Genomic DNA, 22,218 nt, shown 5'->3' with positions numbered 1-22,218 from the left:
ATTGTATTTATTTATGTAAAAAAAAAAAAAAAAAAAAAAAAAAAATTAAATACACACCCCCCCCCCCCCCCCCCCCCCCTCCCCACCGGTCCATGGGACAAATTTTCAAGCGTTGACCGGTCCGCAGCTACAAAAAGGTTGGGGACCACTGCTGTAGCGCCCACCCAGGCGCTGCATTAATTTGAAGATTCGGATCATTAACTCGAGTGATTCGAGACGACCAGCACTATCACGCTCCTCTCTTTAGACAAAGTTATACATTCATTTTGTTTTATCCGCCATCACATTAAGACTGTTCATACTGGGCTTTGACCAGAGGGTGAAATTACATGAAAGGCCAATAAATAATGTCTAAACCAGTTGACGGATTCATATTTCTTCCCTCTAAAAAATAAAATCGAGCTCAAGGTTGAATGATTTGTGTGTGTGTGTTGGGGGGTGGAAAAGTCATTTAATTGAATATTTCTTCACACCTCAGCTGCAATTTTTCTCACACCGCCTACGTCCCACAGAGAACTGTGTCATTTCCAGCGGTACAGATCGTCAAGGTGAAGTTGTACCTCTTTGTTGACTCTGCGGAGCTCCGTGTTCTTATTGAGGAGCTGCAGCTTCTCCTGGTCGGCCCAGGTGATGCTCATACTCTCGGTGACATGTTGGAGCTCAGACACTGACCTGTCACCTTCTGCACACACAGCATTTGACCTGCACACACACACACACACACACACACACACACACACACACACACACTGGTTATCATTTGGAATGGGGAACAAGTTTTTGATTATCACTTGTGGGAACCACCCTTTCTACAGGTTGTGGAGGCATAAAAAAAATGAGGTATTATGGCCACTGACCATTTAGCTCATACACGTCTTTAAATCTCTGGATTGATGAAGTAATGTGCTGATCATTCTTACTGGGGACCCTGGGGAAAAAGAGTTGATATGGTTCATGGGGACCAAATTTTAATAATTTTGCATAATTCACACAAATTTGTACGTGACTACTGAGGAACATTGATTAAAAAAATAAAATAAAATGAAATAAAATTATATACCACATTTTTCGGAGTATAAGTCGCACCGGCCGAAAACGCATAATAAAGAAGGAAAAAAACATATATAAGTCGCTCTGGAGTATAAGTCGCTTTTTTGGGGGAAATTTATATACCTCTGACGGTATGGGGACACAAAAACAGGTCCCCTAAAGGGAAACCTTTTTAAATGATAGTCAGATCCATTCTGAAGATGCCTAAATGGGCTTTGGCCCAAAAAACATGTTTACTGATTACCGTATTTTTCGGAGTATAAGTCGCTCCGGAGTATAAGTCGCACTGGAGTATAAGTCGCATTTTTTGGGGAAATTTATTTGATAAAACTTAACACCAAGAATAGACATTTGAAAGGCAATTTAAAATGAATAAAGAATAGTGAACAACAGGCTGAATAAGTGTACGTTATATGAGGCATAAATAACCAACTGAGAACGTGCTTGGTATGTCAACGTAACATATTATGGTAAGAGTCATTCAAATAACTATAACATATAGAACATGCTATACGTTTACCAAACAATCTGTCACTCCTAATCGCTAAATCCCATGAAATTTTAAACGTCTAGTCTCTTACGTGAATGAGCTAAATAATATTATTTGATATTTTACGCTAATGTGTTCATAATTTCACACATAAGTCGCTCCTGAGTATAAGTCGCACCCCCGGCCAAACTATGAAAAAAACTGTGACTTATAGTCCGAGAAATACGGTAAATTCAAATTAAATATGACATGATCCTCAGAATACAGCACTACAGCGAGTGCAGTACCAGCTACAGCCCGATAAGGGGGCTGCTGTGCAAATGTCTCACACTCAAACTACCGTATTTTTCGGACTATAAGTCGCAGTTTTTTTCATAGTTTGGCCGGGGATGCGACTTATACTCAGGAGCGACTTATGTGTGAAATTATTAACACATTACCGTAAAATATCAAATAATATTATTTAGCTCATTCACGTAAGAGACTAGCAACGTGATAGCATCAGTCTCAAATGCAGATAGAAACTAAATAAAAAAAAACCCTGACTGGATGGATAGATAGAAGATCAAAAATACTATTAAACCATGAACATGTAAATACACGATTAATAATATTCAGCTTTTCGAAGCTAAAAAAATAGAAGCTAACCTAGCTACGTAGCCAACGTGATAGCATAGCAGTCTCAAATGCAGATAGAAACTAAATAAAAAAAACCCTGACTGGATGGATAGACAGTAGATCAACAATACTATTAAACCATGGACATGTAAATACACGATTAATAATATTCAGCTTTTCGAAGCTAAAAAAATAGAAGCTAACCTAGCTACGTAGCCAACGTGATAGCATCAGTCTCAAATGCAGATAGAAACTAAATTAAAAAAAACCCTGACTGGATGGATAGACAGAAGATCAAAAATACTATAAAACCGTGAACATGTAAATACACGATTAATAATATTCAGCTTGGCGAATTAAACAGGACAATACTGCCACCTACCGGATAGCCTGCAGAACACTGAAATTCAAGTATGTCTTTTATTTATATGTATAATAAAATAAAAAATAAAAATAAAATATATATATAGCTAGAATTCACTGAAAGTCAAGTATTCATACATATATATATATATATATATATATTATATATATATATGTGAAATACTTGATTTGGTGAATTCTAGCTGTAAATATACTCTCCTCTTAACCACGCCCTTGGTAACGCCCCAACCACGCCCCCGCCCCCCCCCCCCTCCGCCCCCCACCTCCCGATATTGGAGGTCTCAAGGTTGGCAAGTATGCTGTAGTGCGTCTGCTATCCTGCTCAAAACACAACACAACCTCCTGGTGTTGGTGTTGCTGTAGTCCGCCGCTCCACCGATCGCACCTACAACTTTCTTATTTGCAGTCTCCATTGTTCATTAAACAAATTGCAAAAGATTCACTAACACAGATGTCCAGAATACTGTGGAATTTTGTCGAAGAAAACAGAGGTATTTGAATTGGGTCCAAACACTTCCCTTGACCTCGTTAGGTCACGCGCATACGTCATCATACCGCGACGTTTTCAAGCGGAAGTTTCCTGGGAAGTTTAAAATGTCACTTTATAAGTTAACCCGGCCGTATTGGCATGTGTTGCAATGTTAAGATTTCATCATTAATATATAAACTATCAGACTGCGTGGTCGGTAGTAGTGAGTTTCAGTAGGCCTTTAAATTGCCTTTCAAATGTCTATTCTTGGTGTTAAGTTTTATCAAATAAATTTCCCCAAAAATGCGACTTATACTCCACTGCGACTTATACTCAGAAAAATACGGTAACCAGTAAACATGTTTTATGGGCCAAAGCCCACTTAGGCATCTTCAGAATGGATCTGACTATCATTTAAAAAGGTTTCCCTTTAGGGGACCTGTTTTTTTGTCCCCATACCGTCAGAGGTCCCCTAAAGCAGTGGTCCCCAACCTTTTTGTAGCTGGGGACCGGTCAACGCTTGAAAATTTGTCCCACGGAGGGGGATTTTTTTTTTTTTTTTTTCATTTTTTTTTTTTCATAAAGCAATACAATCATGTGTGCTTACGGACTGTATCCCTGCAGACTGTATTGATCTATATTGACATATAATGTATATATTGTGTTTTTTATGTTAATTTAATTTAAAAAAAAAAAAAAAAAAAAAAAATTAATTAAATTTCTTGCGCGGCCCCGGTACTAATCGGTGTTTGGGGACCACTGCCCTAAAGGTGACCGTGTAAACAGAGCCATGTCCCCATTAAGTAAGCATAGCCAGAACACACACACACACACACACACACACACACACACACACACACACACACACACACACACACACACACACACACACACACACACACACACACACACACACACACACACACACACACACACACACACACACACACACACACACACACACACACACACACACACACACAGATACTGTAGATCAGTGCATATACAGTGCGAGGACCTCGACAAAGTCATGGTGGACAGCATTAGCAGAGGATTTCCATTAAGAAAAGCAAACACATATATGCACAAAAGAGCTTCCGGGTACTTTTGAACACCCACTCGCTTAGAGTGAGTGCACTTTCGGAGAATAAAACCTGAGCCATTATGTTCACCCACGCACACACACACACACACACACACATATATATATATATATATGCACACATTAGGCACTCAAGATGTGCAGAATTAAAATATGTTTACCGTTACACAGAAAATGGAGACCAAGTGCTTTATTCGACGCGGATGACCACATTATAATGTATTCGTTGATATTTGTTTGCATCAAGAAAATATCCTTAATAGTATTAATAAACCTGATGAATACATCTCCCGTATTGTATTGTATCCAATACAAAAAGCTCTGTTTTCATCGCACAATTCCACAGTATTCTGGACATCTGTGTTGGTGAATCTTTTGCAATTTGTTTAATGAACAATGAAGACTGCAAAGAAGAAAGCTGTAGGTGGGACATTTTTTGCAGGGATTAATTAGCCAGAGCTGTTTCCATGTTGCGATATGTCGTCTCAGAAGAATAGCCTACAGCAGGGGTGTCAAAGTCAGGACCCGCGGGCCAGATCCGGCCCGCAAATTAATTATCTATGGATGATATTTGATCAGTATTAGAGCCGGCCCGCAGGCCACGGCCGCCTGCTGCTGTTTTGCACTCACCAATACTCCCTCAGTGTTGGCGCTAGGAAGTCCCAGGGACCCCCATCAAGTCATAAAATGGGGTTCCACAGTTTTTGTAAGCGTTTTGAAAACAAATGATAAATGCATGCATTATGCTCACATATCTCACATTCTATATTGTGATTTGGAAAAAGGTTGTCATAAACGTTACTTAATACATTAAAAAAAATAATACAAGAAACATTTTTTTTCAAGCATATGTAAATGTATTCAGGTATAAACATTCATTCACTTTCTTCTTTCCTTCATGGATCTAAACTTTACCACTGCCGGTATTTTTTTTTCTATATTTTTATTGTAATATTTTCAGAATGTGTTTGTTCTATTTTTGGCCAAAGTAAGACAAAAAAAAAACATCTAGAGTTGTTTTTATTTTTTATTTTTAATGCCATGATTAGTCTGGCCCACGTGTGCACAGATTTTCCTCCATGCTAAAATGAGTTTGAGTTTTTTTTTAACTTTCAAATTCTTTCAATTGTACTCAGAAATGAAACAATCTATAAAAAAAAAAAAGACATGTTGTCTACAGCAGGGATTCTTAAACCTAGGGCTGGATTTACAATATTAACTATGAATGATAAAACACTGAATATTGACAACATTTGAACGTCACACCCCCTCTTGATCCACATATTTTACAATCAAGCGAAACGCAACAAAAATGCAAAAACACAGCGAAATATGAACGCGAAGGGTAAAAAAACCTCCACCTAAGATCTTTTATATCTGATATATCACTAAGCTTTAGAACTTTGTTGTAAAAAATCTCCTTCCGCGTCTGTCCCTGACACCCGCATTTCAGGCTGGCCGCTCTGGAAACACTCTGTGGAAACGCTCCCCACCCACACTGCTTGGTGCCTCGTCTGAGCTGCTGTGATTTAGATTACCATAGTTACTGCTTAGATTACCATTGTAACTAATTAGATTACCATAGTACCTAGTATATCATGCAAAAGGGCAGATTCCAACCATTGAAATACTTTGTATAGTTCAAGACTTACGGTCATTTGCACATCATAATGGCAGCTACAGTTTCCATCTTAGAGATCTAAAAAAAATATTTGGAAATGTCCGGCAGGCAAGATTGAAAAGCTTAGCGGGCCTTAATTTGCCCAGGTCTGTTGTATACAGACAGGTGTGTGCCTTTCCAAACCATGTCCAACCAACTGAATTTACCACACTGCAAAAAGTCAATGGTCAAAATACAAAAACTAGGGGTATTTTATTTGAACTTAGCAAAATTATCTGCCAATAGAACAAGAAAATTTGGCTTCTTAAGGCTTTCCAAAACAAGTAAAATTAGCTAACCTCAATGAACCCCAAAATACATTAAAATAAGTATATTCTCACTAATAACAAGTGCACTTTTCTTGGTAGAAAAAAAAAAAGAAGAGGCCTCTTTGCTCAATATGTTGAAAAATATTATTAAATTAAGTAAATGCTAGTGCCATTATCTTGACATAATGATATGCGCTCGGCATTACATTTCTTGAAACCAGAAAACTTATACTAAAAACAAATGTTTTGTTCTTAATGGAAAGGCAACAAGGCAACCGCTTGTTACTCTCGGGGTCTCCTAGCCGCTCAGGCAAATCATATTGTCTAAAAATGCATTTTTCCATCGATAACATGACATTATCGCGCCAAGTGCGTGCTCTTTCAGTCAATTAGTGCGCGAGGAGTATATATATATTATATATATATATATATATATATATATATATATATATATATATATATAATATATATATATATTATATATATATTATATATTATATATATATATATATATATGTCTTAATTAGATTATCCAAAAAAAGATAGTGCTCGATACCGTGGTAGAGCGTAATATGTATGTGTGGGAAAAAAAAAAATCAAAAAAAAAAAAAAAAAAAAAATCACAAGACTATTTCATCTCTACAGGCCTGTTTCATGAGGGGTTTCCTCAATCCTCAGGAGATTGAGGAAACCCCTCATGAAACAGGCCTGTAGAGATGAAATAGTCTTGTGATTTTTTTCCCCCACACATACATATATATATATATACTGTATATATATATATATATATATATATATATATATATATATATATATATATATATATATATTATATATATATATATATATATATATATATTATATATATATATATATATATATATTATATATATATATATATATATATATATATATACACACAATGTTTACAGCCCAGCCACCAGCCAAATTTGTTTTTATTGTAATTTTTAAAGAATTTATCTGAATGCGCATGAACTATTTCTGTTCAAAATAGTTTGAAATTTCTAATGTTAAATGTTTAAATAGTCCGTTTATCCGTACTTGTGCCAACTGTACTACTATATGAGTACGTATTTTCTCTTGTTTCATTGAAAATAAAACTGCAGAGTCCATTTGGCTGTCATCTGTTTTAATTATGAGAACACAATTGTGTCAAAAGTCAGGATTTTTTTGTTCATGCTTGAAATAAGAAATTATTACTTTAAAAAAGTAGTTGTATACTTGTGAGTGTTGATGACACAGCTTTGCAACAGTTGATATTCTAGTTTCAAGCATGTTTTAACTCAATATAGGTCATCAAATCTCAGCAACAAGCTGTAATATCTTACTGAGATCATTTAGGACCAAACAACTTAAAACAAGTAAGACACTCTAACATAAAATCTGCTTAGTGAGAAGAATTATCTTATCAGACAGAAGATAAGCAAATATCACCCTTATTTGAGATATTTAATCTTACTTAGAATTCAGTTTTTGCAGTGCAGCCCTGCATGGAGCGCCCCTGGGCATCCTCACACAAGTATGCTGAGATAAAGACTGGGAGGAACTGCAACCCCTCTTCTCCCTTAAGACCAGACTCCCCCGCAAAAAACTCTTGCTTTCATCCACTTACTGTAGGTGCACCGCGCTGCTCTGTGAGGGCTGCAAAGCTTTTCAGGACTGTGCTGTCAGGTCATGGAAGGGGGAAAAAAAATGGTGGTATTTTAAATGTCACATTCACATTGTGGAAAGGTAATTATTTGCAGGTTGCTATAATGAGCCACAGCAGTGGTTCTCAAAGTTGCGGGCTAGTTTATTTTTGCCGGTGCAAAACAATAACAAAAGGATATTTTTTTTAATGCATCGGGGTGTTGTCTTGTATAGAAGTAGTATAGAATAAGTTTGTTAGTGGTCTACTATAACAGTGTTTCTTAATCATAGGGCCATTGTTGGGTTGCGAGTGCCCCACAAAAGGATTTTTTCAGCTGTGGTCCATATGTACTTTACTTTTCCACCACTTGGGGGCAGTCATGACAATCTCGAACAAACAGAAGAAGTCTGGAGCTAAAGTCTTAGAGAAATGTCTTAATTGCAAAAATAACGACTAAAGTGGTGAAGCCGTATTTTCATTTGCACTTTGATTTTACTGAGAAGCATATTTATTTTTAATTTAGTATACACTACCGTTCAAAAGTTTGGGGTCACATTGAAAATGTCCTTATTTTTTAAAGAAAAGCACTGTACTTTTCAATGAAGATAACTTTAAACTGGTCTTAACTTTAAAGAAATACACTCTATACATTGCTAATGTGGTAAATGACGATTCTAGCTGCAAATGTCTGGTTTTTGGTGCAATATCTACATAGGTGTATAGAGGCCCATTTCCAGCAACTATCACTCCAGTGTTCTAATGGTACAATGTGTTTGCTCATTGGCTCAGAAGGCTAATTGATGATTAGAAAACCCTTGTGGCAATCATGTTCACACATCTGAAAACAGTTTAGCTCGTTACAGAAGCTACAAAACTGACCTTCCTTTGAGCAGATTGAGTTTCTGGAGCATCACATTTGTGGGGTCAATTAAACGCTCAAAAATGGCCAGAAAAAGAGAACTTTCATCTGAAACTCGACAGTCTATTCTTGTTCTTAGAAATGAAGGCTATTCCACTAAATTGTTTGGGTGACCCCAAACTTTTGAACGGTAGTGTATTTATTATTGCCCAAAATCACTGTAAATAAATACAATTATGCAGTACATTCGGTGAGTACCTCATTTTCTAATCAGCCTGACCTAAGCCTTAGGTTTATGTGTTAAATACAAAAAATATTTTGCATATTTGCAATTAACACATAGCTTCATATCATTTGACAAGGTTGCAAACTGCAAGTAGATTAGATATAATTATTGCATACCGTATTTTTCGGACTATAAGTCGCAGTTTTTTTCAAAGTTTGGCCGGGTGTGCGACTTATACTCAGGAGCGACTTATGTGTGAAATTATTAACACATTACCGTAAAATATCAAATAATATTATTTCGCTCATTCACGTAAGAGACTAGACGTATAAGATTTCATGGGATTTAGCGATTAGGAGTGACAGATTGTTTGGTAAACGTATAGCATGTTCTATATCAGGGGTCACCAACGCGGTGCCCGCGGGCACCAGGTAGCCCGTAAGGACCAGATGAGTAGCCCGCTGCCCTGTTCTAAAAATAGCTCAAATAGCAGCACTTACCAGTGAGCTGCCTCTATTTTTTAAATTTTAATTATTTACTAGCAAGCTGGTCTCGCTTTGCTCGACATTTTTAATTCTAAGAGAGACAAAACTCAAATAGAATTTGAAAATCCAAGAAAATATTTTAAAGACTTGGTCTTCACTAACTGACAAAGAAACAGATAACAGATTTGGTGTCCAGTTGAAAGTGTGACATGATTTACTTAAAAATTTGAGAGTTGACTTTTGTATTTTTCATGAGTTATTATTTGTACAAACATGGTGCAAAGTAATTCATGATTTGTTAAAAAATGTTAGTGGCTAGCTAGTTAAAATGGGATATTGTGATTTCACAAGACTGTCTTAGAAGTGATCATTTGAAAATGTTCAATTTGAAAAATGTGCACTGAGAGAAAATATAAAAATAAAGTGTTGCATATTGATATTTATCTGTTTCTATATATATATTTATTGTGAGGAATCATTAAGATGATCGGTGTTTCCACAAAGATAAATATCATTAATTATTAATAATAACATAGAGTTAAAGGTAAATTGAGCAAATTGGCTATTTCCAGCAATTTATTTAAGTGTGTATCAAACTGGTAGCCCTTCGCATTAATCAGTACCCAAGAAGTAGCTCTTGGTTTCAAAAAGGTTGGTGACCCCTGTTCTATATGTTATAGTTATTTGAATGACTCTTACCATAATATGTTACGTTAACATACCAGTTGGTTATTTATGCCTCATATAACGTACACTTATTCAGCCTGTTGTTCACTATTCTTGATTTATTTTAAATTGCCTTTCAAATGTCTATTCTTGGTGTTGAGTTTTATCAAATACATTTCCCCCAAAAATGCGACTTATACTCCAGTGCGACTTATATATGTTTTTTTTCCCTTCTTTATTATGCATTTATGTCGGTGCGACTTATACTCCGTAGCGACTTATACTCCGAAAAATACGGTAGTTCTATTTAGTTCCACCTGGGTCACTCCTTCAGTGCTGGATCTTTGTTCCTTTGAGACTGATGCTGAGTGTGCTGTCTCTTGTTGAGCCTTTTGAGTACAATATTATATACCTATTGTATATCAGCTTCTTTTTTATTTAATTGTCATATTTGGAGGTGTTTGAAATCGCCATGTAAAATCACTAATGCTAATCACTAGCCCATATACAGAGTTTTCAATGTAAATTAGCATCAAACCCTCTTTCGATCGACACATATTTACAATCAAGCGAAACGCAACAAAAATGCAACAAACAGCGAAATATGAACGAGAAGGGTAAAAAATAAGACCTCCTACAATCTGATGTATCTGATACATCACTAAGCTTTAGAACTTTGTTGTATTGTAATCTCCTTCCGCGTCCGTCCCTGACACCCGCATTTCAGGTTGTCCGCTCTGGAAACACTCTGTGGAAACGCTCCCCACCCACACTGCTTGGTGCCTCGTCTGAGCTGCTGTGACTTAGATTACCATAGTAACTGCTTAGATTACCATAGTAACTAGTATATCATACAAAATGGCAGATTCCAACCAGTGAAATACTTTGTATAGTTCAAGACTTACGGTCATTTGAAAACATCCCTGCACATCATAATGGCAGCTACAGTTTCAATCTTAAAGATCTAAAAAAATTATTTGGGAATGTCCGGCGGGCCAGATTGAAAAGTTTAACAGGCCTTAATTTGCCCACGTCTGCTCTAGAAAAAAGCGCTGTATAACTATAATTCACTAACTCACAATAGCAAAGACTACTCCCTTACTAGGCAACACATCGTAGTCTATACACTACGGCCATCTAATGTGGTGGAATTGCAACTGAATGTAAAGTCTTGCAAATAACTCAGAAATATGTCAGAAATGAAGATATTACATCTGCACAGCACTGTGTTGTGATTATTAAAATACTTAACATTTATTAACACATCAACACACAAAAGTATCAAAAACTGGTACTGCTGATTAGAGCTGCAACTTTTGATTGATTGATTGAGACTTTTATTAGTAGGTTGCACAGTGAAGTACATATTCCGTACAATTGACCACTAAATGGTAACACCCGAATAAGTTTTTCAACTTGTTTAAGTCGGGGTCCATTTAAATTGATTCATGATACAGATATATACTATCTTGTATACTATCATCATAATACTAACAACTAATTTGATAATCGATTAATCTGTCGATTATTAATTAGATTAATCTGTCGATTATTGATTCGATTAATTGATTAATAATCGGATACAAGAGACAAACTACATTTCTATCCTTTCCAGTATTTTATTGGGGGAAAAAAACAGCATACTGGCACCATACTTATTTTGATTATTGTTTCTCAGCTGTTTGTAAATGTTGCAGTTTATAAATAAAGGTTTATTAAAAAAATAAAATAAATAAATAAAATAAAAAGTAGCCTCTGCGCATGCGCATAGCATAGATCCAACGAATCGATGACTAAATTAATCGCCAACTATTTTTATAATCAATTTTAATCGATTTAATCGATTAGTTGTTGCAGCCCTACTGCTGATACCGGTAATTGTTACCATATCAGTTCAAATGTGGAAGGAATCCATTGATGGTTGGTCCTGCAGCAAAACCATTGAAGAACCACTGATATACAATATTTACGCATAATTCTCTCAAATTGCTATAGATAATGAATTGACTTGAAATATTATGCATTTCTCATTGACTGAATAAAGTATATGTGGAATAACTATGACATTATTGCATTTTCTAAAGGAATTTTGGGATGGATTTTCATATTCGCAAATTAAACAGAAACAATACTCATAATATTATACATTACAGTGAGACAATGTATACTTTAACTTGATAAATGTGTGTACAATATAGTCTCAAGACCAAAACCTTGTTATAGTAAATCAGACACAGCCCACGTTAGATCTCGATCTTTTTCCCCCCTTCTTTCTTGCTTTCCTGGCAGCTGATAAACACTGTGACCCAGTTTAACAACGTTTGCGACCACACGCTGTCTTGGAAGGACACCAAAACGCCAACGCCTCGCTCAGCGATATGTAAATACCCTGTCATGTTCTCTGATAAAGAGGGTCTAGATCGGGGGTCAGCAACCCGCAGCTCTAGATCTTTAGCGCCGCCCTAGTGGCTCAATGGACCTCTTTCAGAGATGTGTGAAAATGGAAAAAGATGAAGAAAAAAATGTAGGAGAACAAACATGACACAAACCTTCCTAATTGTTAGAAATCCCACTGTTTATATTATACATGCTTCACTAATGAGAGTATTTGGCAAGCACCGTTTTGTCCTACTAATTACAGCGATCGTTGAACTCATCATATAGTTTGTTTACATGTCCAACTTTCTCCGCTGCTGCCTCAGAATGATGTGTTTTATGCCACTCCTTCTTTGTCTCATTTTGTCCACCAAACCATTTATACTGTGTGCGAATGCACAAAGGTGAGCTTTGTTGATATTATTGAATTGTTGGAGTGTTAATCAGGCATATTTGATCAGTGCATGACAGCAAGCTAATCGATGCTAACATGTTATTTAGGCTAACTGTATGTACATATTGCATCACCATGCCTCGTTTGTAGGTATATTTGAGCTCATTTAATTTCCTTTACTTATTTCCTCTGTGTATTTAATTTATATTTGCATGTCTCATGACACATTATCTGTCTGTAATTTTGGCTGCATTTCTCATAGTTGTTTGTGTGCCATGTTGTTCCAGACCACAGCAAACATTACCTAGCTTGCAAAGATTGTAATAAATCCATTAGAAGAAGACAGCCTGCCGTTTCCTTAAACTTGGACACACACATCTATACCTTTGGCCATTATAAGCCAATCATTTCCAGGAGTTATCTCACCCTCTGAGAAGCCTCCTTTTTACTAATGGTTTCTAATGTTGCAAAAATGTGTAGAATACAAATTAAAATACAACATTTCTGTCAACGAAGATTTGCGTTAGCCTTTGATAGTAGGCTAATATAGCTAATATAGACACTTACATCATGTGTTGTCGTCGTTATAACACTTATATAAGGCTTTTCATTTTTTGTGGCTCCAGACAGATTTTTTTTTTTTAGTATTTTTGGTACAATATGGCCCTTTCAACATTTTGGGTTGCCGACCCCTGGTCTAGATTGACCCGATCTATGGTTAACTGGCTCAAGACAATATTTTATTTAAGGCTGATCACAAAATACAAATACTCATATATACTCACATACACACCATTATTCATACATACAGTATATACATACATACGCACACACATACATACACAGATACAGTACATACTGTACCTACACACTCAAAGTTCGTACATCCACACGCACAATCACTGTACAAACATACATGTATGTACACATGCTGTACATAAACATTCACTGTACAAACACATATACACATACTGTACATATACAAGCACATATACATACATACACTCATGCATATAATCACGTTTCATCAAACATATATTAACGTTGTTGCCCTAGGGTAAACTGGGTAACACTGACAAAGCTTAACCCATTGTAACTATAACAATCTACAAGGTTAATGTAGTTGGCTTCTCTTTCTTTCTCTCCATTTATCTGCTTTCTTTTGTATTTGAAGTTACCATTACATGTATGTATTGTTGCATTTGAACAATTGTAATGTTGATAACAGAGGTAATTATTGTCATTATTCATTATCAATAGTGCTATTTCTATTGCTATTTGTATTGCTCCATTTGTAGTGTAATAATGTTCATTGTCATTTCTGTATTATTTATTTATTTCACTAACTGATTCTTTGCTATCCCTAGGGATGATGTTTGATAAGAAATTATCGAGTTGGAGCCCATTATCAAATCCTCTTATCGAACCGATTCCTTATCGATTCTCTTATCGAATCCAGATAGGTTGTTGTATATGGAAAAAAACACAATATTTGGTTGAACAAAAGCTCACTTTTATTTTATAAGAAAAAAATAAAATAAATAAATAAATACATATTGACTGTTACCCAAATTATATTAAGTGGGATTTTTCAGAAAAACAAATATATACAGTAACACAAAAACAACCTGTCTCTGTGATCACTATAGGTGAATAGCCATGCTTTGAGGCGTTTTTTCCGGTCCATTCTTTTTACTGCTTGTGTGACATCACAGGAAATGACGTAGCTCAGTCCAATGACTGAGCTACGTCATTTCCTGTGATGTCCCACAGGGCATTTCTTTTGGGACGGGATTCGTTCCCAGGGATTCGAATAAAGAACCAACTCTTTTTCTTTACTATAGTGGCCTCGATAACGGGAACCGGTTCTCAAAAAGGGATTCGAGTCCATGGAATCGGTTCTTTTCTTATCGAACAACCGGGAGAACCGGTTTCGAACATCATCCCTAGCTATCACTTTTACCATCATATTTGTACATATCCTATTTGCTGATATTGTTCTCTTGTTGTTGTTGTTGTTATTGTTGTATTTGCTGTTGTTGTTGTTTCCCCCTTTGCCTTCCTTTTATATCTCTTTCTATACCCTCCTGCTCCGGCCCGGCTGCACCAAATAATAATATAAATCCATTTAATAAAGTCAAATACAAATAAGGCAACAAGAGAAGTATCTCACACTTTTCTTTTGTAAAGTAAATTTGTACAGCCGATATGGGCATATACATAACACAATATGATTTGCCTGAGTAGTTGGACAGGACAAAAAAAAAATAAAAATGGAAAAATAAAAAAAGCCAGTCACAGTATTCACCTAAAAAAACAAACATGCAACCTTAAATAAAGGCCTACTGAAAGCCACTACTACCGACCACGCAGTCTGATAGTTTATATATCAATGATGAAATCTTAACATTGCAACACATGCCAATACGGCCGGGTTAACTTATAAAGTGACATTTAAAATTTCCCGGGAAATATCCGGCTGAAACGTCGCGGTATGATGACGTTTGCGCGTGACGAAGTCAGTTTAACGGAACTTATGGTACCCCGTAGAATCCTATACAAAAAGCTCTGTTTTCATTTCATAATTCCACAGTAGTCTGGACATCTTTTGCAATTTGTTTAATGAACAATGAAGGCTGCAAAGAAGACAGTTGTAGGTGGGATCGGTGTATTAGCAGCGGACTACAGCAACACAACCAGGAGGACTTTGTTGGAGAGCAGACGCGCTAGCCGCCGACCTCACCTTGACTTCCTACGTCTCCGGGCCGCCAAACGCATCGGGTGAAGTCCTTCGTCCTTCTGCCGAACGCTGGAACGCAGGTGAGCACGGGTGTTGATGAGCAGATGAGGGCTGGCTGGCGTAGGTGGAGAGCTAATGTTTTTAGCATAGCGTTGCTAAGTTGCTAAGTTAGCTTCAATGGCGTCGTTAGCACAGCATTGTTAACCTTCGCCAGCCTGGAAAGCATTAACCGTGTATTTACATGTCCACGGTTTAATAGTATTGTTGATTTTCTATCTATCCTTCCAGTCAGGGGTTTATTTTTTTTGCTTCTATATGCAGTTAAAGCACGATGCTATCACGCTAGCTCGTAGCTAAAGCATTTTGCCGATGTATTGTCGTGGAGATAAAAGGCACTGAATGTCCATTTCGCGTTCTCGACTCTCATTTTCAAGAGGATATAGTATCCGAGGTGGTTTAAAATACAAATCCGTGATCCACAATAGAAAAAGGAGAGAGTGTGGAATCCAATGAGTCAACTTGTACCTAAGTTACGGTCGGAGTGAAAAAAAATATGTATTTCACTGCATTCCAGTCCGTCACTCTAACGTTCCTCATCCACAAATCTTTCATCCTCGCTCAAATTAATGGGGTAATCGTCCGAATCGCTCTAACTGCGTTGAAAACAATAGGAACATATGAGGGAGGGAACAACTGACAACGTCACGCTACTTCCGGTAGGGGCAAGGTTTTTTTTTTATCAGAGACCAAAAGTTGCAAACTTTATCGACGTTGTTCTACACTAAATCCTTTCAGCAAAAATATGGCAATATCGCAAAATGATCAAGTATGACACATAGAATGGATCTGCTATCCCCGTTTAAATAAAAAAATGTCATTTCAGTAGGCCTTTAAGTTGATGACTTGTCATGAACTTGTTAAAAAAAGAGAAATTATCCCTTACGATTACCTCACTGGAAAGTCCACACTTATGCTCTACTCCTCCTCTTCCTTTAAAGACTACTGTATGTTTTTTTAAATTTTTTTTAAACATGTGACTGTCAGAAAAGCTCATCCATAATAGTAAAGTCTGTATTAATGGCACAAATGTGCCTTTAATAGACACAAATTGGCAAAGTGGTGTAGAAAATGGATGACAAGCTCGAGAATGAAGGAATGTAGTTATGACAATACGCCTCATCAATATCTTATTAACTCCAGTGTGGGCAGCTGTTGTGTGAGATCGTACTCTATAAGGTCTATTAGGATCATACATACCATAATACTTCGGATGATTTGGCTCCTCTGGAGTGGTTGATTTCTCTTCTTCCTGATGACTTGTTGTGTTTGCCAGTTGATAACGAAGGCAGATCCTCTTCATCCATGGCTGATCCGACGTATCCCAATAACGAAGAGACAGTTTTCTCCTCACACAGCCGCTCCGGCAAAAGTGCAAAGCCAGTGTCGGTATTGCCGCGTGACAAAAAGAGGAAGTCCCCGAGGTCGGGGGCCCACATCATAAATGTTTTGAGAAGAGGAAATGACACCTAGACAATGACAAGTTGTTTGGGCACAAACCATGGTGGTTTGTTGTCAGGGCTTATTGAAACTCTCACAATGTGATGAAGTTTTCACAATGTTACCATGGAAACGTGAAAGCGAAAAAAGATCAGTGGTTGGTGTTTAAACACAGAAGACAGTATTCTAGTTTTTTAAATGAATAAAATGGTTACAAATAGGGATGTCCGATAATGGCTTTTTTGCCGATATCCGATATTCCGATATTGTCCAACTCTTAATTATTGATACCGATATCAACCGACACCGATATATATATATTAACACATAATTATGCCTAATTTGGACAACCAGGTATGGGGAAGATAAAGTCCTTTTTAAAAAAATCAATAAAATAAAATTTTTTGAATAAAAAAGAAAGTAAAACAATATAAAAACAGTTACATAGAAACTAGTAATTAATGAAAATGAGTCAAATTAACTGTTAAAGGTTAGTACTATTAGTGGACCAGCAGCACGCACAATCATGTGTGCTTACGGACTGTATCCCTTGCAGACTGTATTGATATATATTGATATATAATGTAGGAACCAGAATATTAATAACAGAAATTAACAACCCTTTTGTGTGAATGAGTGTAAATGGGGGAGGGAGGTTTTTTGGGTTGGTGCACTAATTGTAAGTGTATCTTGTGTTTTTTATGTTGATTTAATTTAAAAAATAAAATAAAAATGATACCAATACCGATAATAAAAAAACGATACCGATAATTTCCGATATTACATTTTAAAGCATTTATCGGCCGATAATTTTGGCCTGCCGATATTATCGCACATCTCTAGTTACAAACTATAGAACTGTATGACCTGCTCCCACATTTGAATACACCACGATTACCAAAGATCCTACGCTATCCATACAGTAAAGAGAAATGTTAGACATGCAATATCAGATGTGAAGTATCGTATTTTCCGGACCATTATTATTATTATTATTAGGTTAGAATGTGGGTACACTATGGATCCTCCAGCTGGCTGCAGGGGGTGGCAGGGAGACGTCCCTGTCGCTGCTCCACCACCCAGAGATGTTCCGGGATTAAAGGAGCGAAACATCTGTGAAGGGTGGCTCCCGGCTGACGACCCTGCAGCCAGCACCACATGGCACTGTCGGAGGTGCGTCAGGCAGTAATGCCCTGCAAGTGTTAACTTGTGCTTACATCTATCTTAACTGGCTTTCCAGTGACTACTGTGAATAGAGCAGTTGGCATCCAGGAAAAGACTGGTGGGCTGCCAGGGAAGACTGGCTGGCAGCAGGAAAGACTGCACCAGGGGTGGAGGGGCTAGTTACCCTTTTCCACATGTCTGTGAAGCAAGCTCCATGGACTCCCTAACCTAACTACAAGCAATTTAAGGAAGAAACAGCCCGGTGGTCCACCGAGAGGCGGGATGAAAGATGGACCAATCAGGACGGATTACACGGAAACGACTGGCACGACAATGACGAACGAGCAGAGGATCCTCAGAGAATGTGGCTGTGGGTGGGCCAAGGAAACAACCTACAGGGGCCTGCGAATACACCAGGGAAAGGCAAAATGCGGCGGTGGCCGCAACCAGATGCAAGCTTGCACTGCAGAAGCAGATCAGACAAGGAGGAATCTTAGCCAGGTTGAGCACCACAGTGCTATTGATCCCACCATTGCAACTGGTGAGAGAGAGGAGGACCAGCCTTCCCTGCAGGATGTGCAGCAACAACAGCACAGCCCACAGCACAGTGAAACACCAAGTAGAGAACCCACAAGAGGAACATCAGAGAAGCTTATCCGGAAAGCCAAAGTGAAGTGGCCAAAAGCCAACGACAAAGACTCCTGGAGCAGCTTCGATTTTAACTTATGCACCACCCTCCAAAGTGCGCTAAGAGGCAGTGTAACTTCCAAACTAAACATTATGGGAGACATCATCTACGAAGAAGGGAAAGAGCGTTTTGGATTGATGCCACAGAGGAAGATCGTTCCCAAACAGAGCGGGAGACGGGAGAGAGAAATCCTCCAGCTCGTAAAGGAACGCCGCCTCTTACGCAAGCAGTGGAGGAAAGCCAATGACCAGGAGAAAGTCGGCCTGAAGAACCTGTGGGACCAGATTAAAGTAAGACTCGCACAACTGAGGAGAGCTGAAAGAATCAGGAAACGCAGAAGCCGCAGGGAGAAAGCAAGGGCAAGCTTCTTCCGGGACCCCTTCAAGTATGCTCGAAGCCTGCTAGAGGAAAAGAAGAACGGGACACTCCAGACCAGTGAGCAGGAGTTGGAGGAACACATCAAAGTCCAGCTCAGTGATAGCCAAAAGGATCTCCCCCTCGGATCACCGGGGCACGTACCTCGCCCACCTGAGCCTTCCTCGCAGTTTGACACCACCCCCCCGAGATGGGCTGAGGTTAAGCAAGTGGTTGAGCGTGCAAGAACTGCTTCAGCACCCGGACCGAACGGGGTACCTTACAAGGTTTTCAAAAACTGTCCTGGACTCCTGAAGCTGTTGTGGAAGCTGATGGGCGTTGCCTGGAAAACCCAGTCCATACCATCATCGTGGAGCAGAGCAATAACAACTTTTATCCCAAAAGAGAGTAATTCTTGTAACATTGACCAGTTCAGAGGTATTGCCCTACTGAATGTGGAAGGGAAGCTTTTCTTCACCGTGGTGGCGAAGCGGATGACCAACTACCTTCTGGCAAACAATTACATCGACACCAGTTGTCAGAAGGCAGGCGTTCCAGGCTTCCCTGGCTGCGTGGAGCACTCGGCCATGATCTGGGAGCAAATCCAGTCAGCCAAGCGCAACAAAGCGGACCTGCATGTGGTTTGGTTGGATCTGGCCAATGCCTATGGATCGGTTCCACATCAACTCATCAGTTTTGCACTCAACTTCTTCCACATTCCATCATGCATCCAAAGCCTGGTAGTAAACTACTTTAACAACTTCAAAGTCTGCTACACGACTCAGGAGATCTCAACTGGTTGGCACCAGTTAGAGAAGGGAATAGCAATGGGTTGCTCTATCTCTCCAATACTGTTCATAACAGCCTTCGAGATCATCCTTATCGGTGGAAGACAGATGGCCCGAGGAGTGAGATCTGAGTCAGGCCAGCGACTCCCGGCGCTGCGGGGCTACATGGATGATGTTACCATCCTCCTCCAGACGGCTGCATGTACCTCCAGACTCCTGAAAAGACTCGGGGAGCTCCTAGCATGGGCACGGATGAAAATAAAACCTGCCAAGTCCCGCAGCCTCTCCATCCGGAAAGGAGCCAGGAATGACAACATCTCATTCTCAGTGGATGGTGAATTAATCCCACGCGTGGTCGACCAACCTGTGCGGAGCCTCGGAAGGCGTTACACTGCTGACATGTCTGATAAGCACATGGCTGCCTCTGTCACTTCTCAGCTGAAGGATGGCCTGAACACAATTGACCAAAGCCATATTCCAGGGAAATTCAAGGTCTGGTGTTACCAGTTCACCTTATACCATCGCCTGATGTGGCCCTTGAAGTTGTGCGACATCACCTCCACAACAGTCCTCAAGATGGACTCAAAAGCCAACAACTACATTCGCAAGTGGCTGGGCCTTCCCAGATGTCTTTCCAACACGGCGCTGTTTGGAAGAACCATTCTGAAGCTGCCACTGAAATCCATCAGCTTGGGCTACAAACAGGAGAAGGTGAGGCTCGTGTTCGAGCTCAGAGACTCACCTGATCCGTCTGTCCGTAACACCAAGACCCAAGTCTGTACAGGGCGTAAGTGGAATGCGACGCAGACAGTAGACCAGGCCATCGTCCGACTGAAACACCAGGAGATGGTAGGACAGATACAGTCTGGCAGAGCCGGCTTTGGATGGGGAGCAGCATCCAAGATGTGGTCCAAAGCCTCAAGGAAGGAAAGAAAAGATCTGGTGATCTCAGAAGTGGTTAAGATGGAAGAGGAGAGCTATATGATCAAGGCTGTGGGCCAACAGCAGCAAGGGAGATGGACCAATTGGGAGGCTGTTGTCAACAGAGTTGTTACGTGGGCAGACATGTGGAAGATGCCCCAGGCGAGGCTAAGTTTCCTCATCAGGGCCACGTACGATACCCTCCCCAGTCCCGGGAACTTGCATGTGTGGTACGGGGCAGAGGTGACTTGCCAGCTCTGTGACTCCCAGAACCCAAGCTTGCGTCACATTCTTTCTGGCTGCAAGGTAGCTTTGTCGCAGGGCCGGTATGGATGGCGGCACGACCGCGTCCTGCGAAGGCTAGCTGAAATCCTGGAGGCACGCAGAGTGGAAGCAAATGGGGCCAGTCCGGGAACAGCTCAGCGGTTGATTAAGTTTGTCAAGCAAGGTGGCCAGCCTCAGAGCAGCAGCAAGAGCATCCAGTCTCTCCTGTCAGCTGGCGGAGAATGGAACATGAGGGCTGATCTAGATCGTCAGTTGAAGTTCCCTCAAGAGATCACAACAACCTCGTTACGCCCAGACATTGTCCTGTGGTCCACCTCTACTAAAACTGTCATCATGGTAGAATTAACGGTACCATGGGAAGAGGGAATGGAGGCTGCCTTTGAAAGAAAGAGGGACAAGTACTCAGAGCTGGCAAGTGAGTGTGCACAAGCAGGATGGAGGCCCTTCACCTATCCAGTAGAAGTTGGCTGTCGAGGCTACACTGGAGCATCCACCCAGCGACTCCTAAAGTCCCTTGGGATCAAAGGCTCCAATCTAAAGAAGGCCCTCAAAGCCCTGGCAGAGGAGGCAGAACAGGGGAGCTTCTGGTTGTGGCTCAGAAGAAACGACAAGGCGTGGGGAAAGCAAGGCGTGTAGACAAGGGGCAGTAGGGAGGCTTCCCTGCTGCCATGTTATGGTATGCGGTCAGGCCCACGCTTGACTCAGGGAGATGGACGTCCCTGCCATGCATAGTCCCTTGGGACTCATTCCATATACACAACAGCAATAACACCGGGGTTAGAATGTGGGTACACTATGGATCCTCCAGCTGGCTGCAGGGGGTGGCAGGGAGACGTCCCTGTCGCTGCTCCACCACCCAGAGATGTTCCGGGATTAAAGGAGCGAAACATCTGTGAAGGGTGGCTCCCGGCTGACGACCCTGCAGCCAGCACCACATGGCACTGTCGGAGGTGCGTCAGGCAGTAATGCCCTGCAAGTGTTAACTTGTGCTTACATCTAGGTCTGTCAAACAATTAAAATATTTAATCGCCATTAATCACATTTTGATCACAGTTAACTCAAAATTATACGTGTATATTCGC

General features: G+C 39.6%; 1 protein-coding gene across 1 annotated transcript in view; it reads right to left on the bottom strand.

The window, feature by feature from the left end:
* Positions 1–16,881, bottom strand: part of si:ch211-153b23.7 (TNFAIP3-interacting protein 3) — a 41,255-nt gene extending 24,374 nt beyond the window's left edge. Inside the window, exons 1-2 of the mRNA XM_062043782.1 lie at positions 16,697–16,881; positions 561–702 (exon numbers count right to left, since the gene is read on the bottom strand). Coding sequence (XP_061899766.1) covers positions 561–702; positions 16,697–16,803 — 249 coding nt within the window. The 5' untranslated portion in view covers positions 16,804–16,881. The remainder of the gene's footprint in view (positions 1–560; positions 703–16,696) is intronic.
* Between the last annotated feature and the right edge of the window lie 5,337 nt (positions 16,882–22,218).

Source organism: Entelurus aequoreus, linkage group LG04, assembly GCF_033978785.1.
Source record: "Entelurus aequoreus isolate RoL-2023_Sb linkage group LG04, RoL_Eaeq_v1.1, whole genome shotgun sequence".
In the NCBI taxonomy this organism is placed as follows: Eukaryota; Metazoa; Chordata; class Actinopteri; order Syngnathiformes; family Syngnathidae; genus Entelurus; species Entelurus aequoreus.
The sequence above is the reverse complement of the archived record's forward strand: the minus strand, read 5'-3'. Positions and strand labels throughout refer to the sequence as shown.